This window comes from Chrysochloris asiatica, unplaced genomic scaffold (genome assembly GCF_000296735.1).
Source record: "Chrysochloris asiatica unplaced genomic scaffold, ChrAsi1.0 scaffold00354, whole genome shotgun sequence".
Classification (NCBI taxonomy): Eukaryota; Metazoa; Chordata; class Mammalia; order Afrosoricida; family Chrysochloridae; genus Chrysochloris; species Chrysochloris asiatica.
The window spans coordinates 839387-848014 of record NW_006408872.1 but is presented as its reverse complement, the minus strand read 5'-3'; the positions used below and the strand labels follow the sequence as shown (position 1 = coordinate 848014).

Genomic DNA, 8628 nt, shown 5'->3' with positions numbered 1-8628 from the left:
TCTCCCTCTCTGGATATGAAGTCTCCAACTGCTCCATTTCTCCACGTTATCATCTCTGCCTCTGACTCTGGCATCACTGTTTCTCTGAGTAGGGTCCCACTCTCTGCTCTTCTCCATTGATGGTCCCAGGGACCTCCGCTCCTAGACTGGAAAGTTAATCACTCCCCTCCTTGCTATAGAACGTCTACCTTTACATTTCCAACCCTCACAATTAGTTCTCTGATAATAATTATTCACTGTTGTATCACAAGAGACCTGTCTGCATTTCATTTCATCAACCCCACCCAGACAGATTGGATACTACTAACTGGAGATTCTACCTTCCTCCAGGTCCTCTGGATCTAGGTTCCCTCTTGAAAGCTTGTAAGCCAGTCACTTCTTGCCTTTGTAGGCTCCCCCCGCTCACCCCATTTTGGGTAGTCAATGTCCAAGTTGCCCATCCCTGTCTACTCTGTGTGGAGGGGGCAGGAATGATCCTTGCTGTAAAGATTTATTTCCTCATTTGAGCTACTGCTTCCATAGATGTAGGTCAAGTTCGTCAAGTTGTATCAGATTACTCTTTTTTTTTTTTAACCTCTTCTATCTTCTTGTTTAGCTCTGGTCATCCAGTCATTGAAGCCAGGTCAAGTGGGTATTATATGTGATGACTTTTAAAAAGTAGATTTTCCTAGGTCTGCAGCATTTAAATGGGTTAAGTGTTAGGCTACTGACTGAAACCTGCTCTGCAGAAGAAAGTTGAGGCTGTGTGCTCACATAAAGGTTCATAATCTTAGAAACCCTGTATAGGGTTGCTGTGAGTTGGAATCAACTTGATGACAATGGATTTGACTTTTTGGTTTGGTAGCATTTAAGTAGTTTTGAATCAAATTACTTTTTTTGGGAAAATGAGTTAATTCATGGAGGTAGAGAGCTCTGAAGGTTGTTAGATGGCAGTGGATGCTTATTTTGAGTTAATTTTAAACTATAAGCAACAGTCTGTACATTTGGGTAATCCATAAAGAGATAAGGATTAATTAAAGATGCATATAACCAAAGGGAGTCCTGGTGTGGCACTGTGGGTTAATGCACCAGACTGCAAAGCCATTTGAATGGCAAGGTCAGTGGTTCAAGCTCACCAGCTGCTCCTCGGAAACCCTATACAGGGTCGCTATGGGTTGGAGTCGACTCAGAAGCACTTAACAACAATAACAACATAACCAAAGGAAGCTTAATACAAAACAAACAAACCCACTGTTGAGTCGATTCCGATTCATAGCAAAGTGATTCGATACAGGGTTTCCAAGACTGTAAATCTTTACTGAAGCAGGAAGTCTCATCTTTCTCCTGCAAAGTGACTGGGGATTTGAACTGCTGCACATTGTGATTAGTAGTCCAGTACTTATCCTTCAGTGCCACCAGGCCTCCTTAAGCTTAATAAAGAAAGTATGAATTATGAGCAATATAAAATAATATAAAAGCAGAAAGTTTTGGATACATGCCACTTTTCTATTAAATTGTGTTTATAAATTAATATTTTTTAAAGTATAGTTTTCTTTAGTTGATGAAGTAACATAGTTTTATCCTTAGGAAAATTAAAGTCTTTTACATTTTTTAAGTATACCAGGGGCTTCAAAAAGTCAATGGAAAAATTTCACTATCTTTTAATCCCATTTTTTCCAAGTACCTTTTGAGGCCCCTTTGTTAGGTGAAAAGTGAGCAATAGTTAACTTTTTGCTTCCTGGTACTTGAATGATTGTGAATTTACCATCCTGTGTTGTTTCAGATTTGAAGATCAGCTTCAGCAGTGGTTGTCTGAAGACTCAGAAACACTTACAGATTCAACTTCCCTGCCCCTCTACCTTCCTCAGACTCTCGTGTCTGTGCCTCAAAGTATCCAACAAATGAAAATGTCTATAACCACCAGCCCACAGATCAGAAGAGAAGATATAGTAAGTCCCAGGTTCCCAACAGGCCGACTCCTGCTTGCCCTTTAATGTTATGTAAATTTGCCACCAACTTCTTCATCACAGATCGACTTCACTTGTTGCATGGACAACTGTTAAATCAGAGAAGACTCTGAGCCTGTTCTTGAACTAAAGCATTGCTAAATAAGAACCATATACGTCTGTTCCGACTAACCTACAGGTTCAGTTTAAAGACACATGAACAGATCTGGTTTACAATCTGGAGACTGTCTGTACTTAGCATTTATAGTTGCATTAACAACAGAGATTTATAGTTGCATTAACGATAGAGAGAAGAGGGCTAGGAGGTGAAAAGGACTATTTTGATTTGGTGTATGATATTATGGTGATAATAAGTGAATAGTTTGCTGTTAGGGTTTCTGAGTAGCCACTGGTAGGTTTGAACTGCCAACCTTGTGGTTTGCAGTCCAGTGTTCATCCTATAGCACCACACCAGGAGTCCACGTTAATAGCTTAAATGAGCTTAATCTGCCAGTGCTATAGAGAGCTAACTGAATTTCTGTTTGTAAAATGAACGAAGCACGAAACTGAAACATATTTGAGGTCCGACATAACCTTCACATTGAGCTGAGTGCAGTAAGGGCATAGTTTGTGGCGTGTAGGCTGTCCTGGCTGTGACATCCTTCTAGCCTTCCAGTGGGGACTGATCTTCCCTATGTGTAACACGAGGAAGATCAGCTCACAGAGTCCAGGGCCTCAGCAAGACTGTGCCTGGGCAGTGCAGGGCTGCTCTTCACAGTTAGTCCAGTTGATGCCAAAGTCCAAGGGCTTTCACCCTTTAGAGGTGAAAGGAGCAAAACCAGACTTTTCATTAGAGATCTGTGCTGCTGGGCAGGCACTATGTGAGCCCTGTACTGGCTGTGGGAAATCCCTCAGTCACTGGTGAGAAAAGCAAATGACAGTGACAAATTGTTAATGCTTTTCAAATACCTTCAATGTGCTCAGACCCTTAGAATCACCAATTCTGCTCTGAAGGCACCAACTATTAACAAAAATTAACATATTAAAGTGTTTAAGACAGCATTAATTATACTACATAAAAGTGAAAACAAGCTAAATATTGCCAAACAGGAGTCTGTTTAAATAATTACAATAGATCTTTATAAGATAGAAGAGTATGCATTCCTTGGCAATCATATTTTCTAAGAATGGTTGACACTGGAACTTGCTCATGATGAATCCAAAGAGAAACAGTTCTTGAATATGCTGTGGGAGGCAGGAAGGTAGATGCCAGGATGGCTGGGCCCAGAGTGAGCCAGGTCTTTCTAATGTGAGCCAGGTTTAGTGTCTGTATAGAAAATAGGTCTTGGTGTATTGCTTTCCCAAAACTACTTTTTAAAAAAAGTTTTTTAAATTCAAATAGAACCAAAGGCCAGAAGAGCACCAGCAGCCATCTGAAGTGAGGGGTGTGTCGCTGACTGAGCGGTTAAAACACCTGGAAAGGCTTATCCGGAGCTCCAGGGAAGAGGAGGTCGCCTCGGAACTCCATCTCTCTGCGCTGCTGGACATGGTGGACATTTGAGTACCTGACCTGAGAGGAAGGGTCTCTCAGGAGAGAATCCTGCACTTACTCGAAATAATGTTCTCAGATGCGTTATGCACTGCTGAAAATGTGATTCTTAATCATGCAAATAAACTATTTGAATGCTCAGTGAAGTTACTTCCAGTTTTCAAAATGAAACCGTATTTCCTCCTCTGTGACATCTTCAATATTCTTATTGTTTTCATGATCTCAGTTGTCATCCATAGGTGTCTGCTCTGAAGGAGTGTGCAGCTTCCGTTTCTGCATGTAGCGGTTGTTATTCTTTCAGTGGTCCCTGAGGTACCAGACATCAGTGATGCAGAGATGAAGACTTAGGGATCCCTACCATGTGACAGATGCACTAAGCCAAGTGACTTTGCACATGCCTGTGTCTGCAGAAGAGAGCTTAATTCCTAATGGAGAGAGTACAGGGGTGCAGCTGGGCAGTGTGCTTAAGGGGATGAAAGGATAGTAGAACCCTGAGTTTCACTAGCAGTTACTGTGCAGAGATGGGCATAAATATGAGCCATATTAATAGAAGATAGGGTTCTGGTTTGGCACCAGAGGATAAACATTCAACCTCAAGGTCAGTTTGAACTGCAAGGTCGGCTGTTCAAACTCACCGTCCACTCCTTGGAAGCCCTATACAGGGTTGCTGAGTCAGAACTGACTCAACAGCACTTAACAACAACTAATAGGATCAATTTTATTAAATTAGTATTAATTAAACGAGGACTTGGTGATGTTGAATATCACCACCAATCATAAAGTGACACTCAGTATCCCCTGACTGTAACTTCCCTAAAACTGTCCAAGAAGATGGTTTTATATTCTTTTCAAACTGTCAATATTCTTAGATTTTTGCTTATTCCACTGTGAAAACAGAAGCACTAAGATGAAAAGTTCCTCATCCCACCACTACCATATCCATCAGCCAACCCTTGCTTTCCAGAAGCAAACACTACTATTTTAGGGAATTGTTAAGTGCCATCGAGTCGGTTCCAACTCATAGCCACCCTATATAGGGTTTCTAAGGAATGGCTGATGAGTTTGAACTGCCGACCTTGTGATTCAAATCGACCTTGTGACCCAGTGCTTTATCCCACAGTGCCACACCAGGAATTAAAGAATCTTCAGTGATTAATTTCATACTTATCAATGAAGAATAATGCTACTTAATTACGATTTTAGACATTATTTACTGATTTGCCATAATGGAAGATGATGAGATCTCTTACACTGTCCTCCTTGCAACACAACACCTGCACATACATTTCCTCTCCTAAGTAATCTCCTCAAACAACTTGTAATAATTTTAGGGTTTAAATTCTCATCCTGAGGTTGGTGAACCATATCATTAGCTGCTGAACCCTTTACTGGTTTATGATTATAGTTCCTTTAAGTATAACTTTTTATTTTTCTTGGAGTTAATTGCCTATCCGCCCCCTCCCCCCGCCCCCAATTAGATTAGTCTTCTGTGTTTCTGTCACTACTTCATCCAAAACTCTCTGCCTAAGTGTAAAGTTCCTTCTAACTCAGTCATTTGCATCAGGTAATATGCTAGCTCCACTTTCTCCTGGAGAGGACTCTCCTGAACCCCATCTTTTTTTTTTTTTTTAAATGTTTTATTGTGAATTATGTGATAGTTTACATGGGAGAAAGTTAGTTTTACATATATCCTATTGTACATGATTTCACTGCCATGTGAACCCCATCTTCTTGCCTCAGCCTGGATGTGGTACTCTCTGGTCCTGCTGCTTCCCTTCATTATTAATTACTCATCCAGGAGTACATTGACCTTAAGCACTACCACCACCCTCTCCCCTGATTTCTTGGATCTTCAGTCATATCTTCTCTCTTCTTTAGTTTATTTTCTCATCTTGATGAATCCTCTCCTTAAGTCCTCTAAGCTCACATATCAAAAATAGATTTATTCTTTTCTTATATTTCACTTATTATTTGGGAAAATAGCTAGATTGGAAATCATTTACTTTGTTTTTTGCTGGACATTTTTAAAGACCATCTCTATCCTTGTTGTTAGGTGCCATCAAGTCAGTACTGATTCATAACAACTTTATGCACGAACGGCACGAAAGCTCCCAATTATTGCTGTGCTTGAGTGCATTGCTGCTGCCACTATGCCAATAAATCATCTCGTTGGGGGTCTTCCTCTTTTCACTGACCCTCCACTTTATCACATATGATGTCCTTCTCCAGGGACTGGTCTCTCTTGAAGTATGGCTTAAGTATGACAGATGAAGTCTGGCCATCCTGGTTTCTAAGGAGCATTCTGGCTGTACTTACTTCAGTACAGATTTGTTGGTTCTTTTGGCAGTCCCTGGCACTTTGAATATCTCCTTCAACACTGTAACTCAAATGCACACAACATTGTGCTTGTTGTTTTCACACTTCTCTGCCAATTTATTGTGTTAGACACTTAATGCTTTGTTTTATTATTGCTTTATAAAACAATTACCCCAAACCTAGTTGCTTTATTTTGGGAGTGACTCAAGAGAAAGCAGGACAGCTTTCTCTTGAAGTTGCAATTGCAGTGGCTATGTGCCCTGTCTATATGGCTTAGCATCCTCACACCATGGTGGCTTTGGTGTAGTCAGATTTCTTATCTACCATCTTGGGCTCCAAGTGCAAGTGCCCTAGTGAGCCAAGTGAAAGCTGCAAGTGTTGTTAGGACTGTCGAGACAGTTCCGACTCATAGAGACCCTAAACACAACAGAAAGAAACACTGCATGGTCCTTTGCCATCCTCACAATTGTTATGCTTGAGCCCATTGTTGCTGTCATCGTGTCAATCCATCTTGGTCGTCTGCTTTTTTGCTGATCCTCCACTTTACCAAGTATGATGTCCTTCTACAGGGACTGATTCCTCCTGAGACTATGTCCACAGAAAGATGAAGTCTCATCATCCTTACTTCAGAGCACTCTGGCTGATGTACTTCTTCCAAGATAGATTTGTTTCTTCTGGTAGTATGCAGTACTTTCAATATTCTTTGCCAACATCATCAGTCAATTGTATTGATTCTTCAGTCTTCCTAATTCATTGTCCACTTTTCAAATGTGTATGTCTTTTGATTTCTTTACTGCTGCTTTCATGAGTATTAATTGTAGAAACAAGCAGAATGAAGTCTTGGACAACTTCATTTTTACTCTGTGTATCATGATATTGGAATCCTAGTGTGGTGTTGTGGGTTAAAGTACTGGATTGCAAGATTGTTTTGAACCACAAGTTAAGCGGTTCTAACTCACTAGCTGCTCTTTGGAAACCCTCTACAGGGTTGCTATGAATTGGAACTGACTTGACCGCACTTAACAACAATGATGTTATTTATTGGTCCAGTTGTGAGGAATTTTGTTTTCTTTACATAGAGGTGCAATTCATACTGAAGGCTAGCTATCATCTTTGATCATTAGTAAATATTTCAAGTGCTCATTGCTTCCAGCAAGTAGAGTGTCATCTGCATATCACAGGTTGTAAATAAGTTATCCTCTGACCAGGATACCACATACTTCTTCATATAATCCAGCTTCTCTGATTATTTGTTCAACAGATAGACGGAATAAGTATGAAAGGATACAACCCTGACACATACCTTTCCTGATTTTAAACCATTCAGTATCCTCTTGTTCTATTCAAATGACTGCCTCTTGGTGTATGTACTGCCTCTTAATGAGCACAAATAAGTGTTCTGAAATATCCATTCTTCACAATGTTATACAGTTTGTTATCCAGAGCTGAATGCCTTTGCATAGTCAATTTATTGCACAAGTAAACATCTTTCTTGTATCTTGCTTTTAGTAATGATCCTTCTGATGTCAGCAATGATATCCCTAGTTCTACATCCTCTTCTGAATCTAGCTTGAACTTCTGGCCGCTCCCTATCGATGTATTGCTGTAACCGTTTTTGAATTATCGCCAGCAAAATTTTACTTACCTGTGATATTAATGATACTGTTTGATGGTTTTTACATTTTCTTGGGTCACCATTCTTTGCAATAGGCACAAATATGGTCAGGTAGCTGTCTTTCAAATTTCTTGGCATAGATGAGTGAGTACCTACAGTACTGCATCGGTTTGTTGAAATTTTTCAATGTGCATTCCATTGATTTCTGGAGCTTTGATTTTTGCCAGAGCCTTCTGTACATCTTGGACTTCTTCCTTCAGTGCCATTGGTTCTTTATTATGCTATCTCTTGAAACAGTTGAGCATCAACTAATTCTTTTTGGTACAGTGACTGTACTTCCATCTTCTTATGATGGTTCCTGTATTATTTAGTGTTTTGCCCTTAGAATCCTTCATTATTGCAACTTGAGGTTTAAATTTTTTTTTTTAGTTTTTTCAGCTTGAGAAATGCTGGGCATGTTCTTCCCTTTTGGTTTTCTAACTCAAGGTCTCTGCACATTTCATTATAATACTTTATCTTTTGAACTGCCCTTTGAAATCTGTTCAACTCTTTTCCTTCCTCATTTCTTTCAGTTGCTTTAGATTCTCTATGCTCAAGAGCAAGTTTCTGAGTCTCTTCTGACATCCATTTTAGTCTTTTCTTTTTTCAGCTTTTTATTGTGGCTTGAGTGAAGGTTTACAGAGCAGATCATGTTTTATATCCAACAAATCATATACTTTGCTTTGTTACATATTTACAATGCCCTCTGTGTACCAACAATTAACAGCATTTACCTGTATTTTAACTTTTGTACTCTTCCCTGTGTCTCCTGCTACCTTCATCTTTCTACTGCTAACCTCCCTCTTGTTGTATATTGCCTGCCTTGTCACCTATTGTAACATGTCTATACTGTAACCTATTAATAAATTTTCCTATTACAGATTGTAGCTTTTACCAAGAGAACCTTTTTTTTTTTTTAAACTTTTTATATTTGTCTCATGCAATGTTTGTCCTTCTGTGATTGACTAATTTCACTCAGCAAAATGTCCTCCAGGTTCAACCATGTTGTGAGTTGTTTAACTGATTCATCATTATTTTTCAACATTTTGTGGTATTACATTGTGTGTATGTACCAAAGTTTGCTTAGCCCGTCTTCTGTTGATGGACATTTAGACTGTCTCCATCTTTTGGATATGTCTCTTGGAGATAGCATATTGATGGTTGCGGTTTTCTTATCCATTCTG

The 8628-nt window shown here is 39.6% G+C and overlaps 1 protein-coding gene across 1 annotated transcript in view; it reads left to right on the top strand.

Annotated features, from left to right (window-relative positions):
* MCM3AP (minichromosome maintenance complex component 3 associated protein) overlaps positions 1 to 3486 on the top strand; it is a 61513-nt gene extending 58027 nt beyond the window's left edge. The window contains exons 27-28 of the mRNA XM_006876115.1: positions 1763 to 1932; positions 3341 to 3486. Of these exons, the coding sequence (XP_006876177.1) occupies positions 1763 to 1932; positions 3341 to 3486 (316 nt within the window). The remainder of the gene's footprint in view (positions 1 to 1762; positions 1933 to 3340) is intronic.
* The last annotated feature ends 5142 nt before the right edge of the window (positions 3487 to 8628 follow it).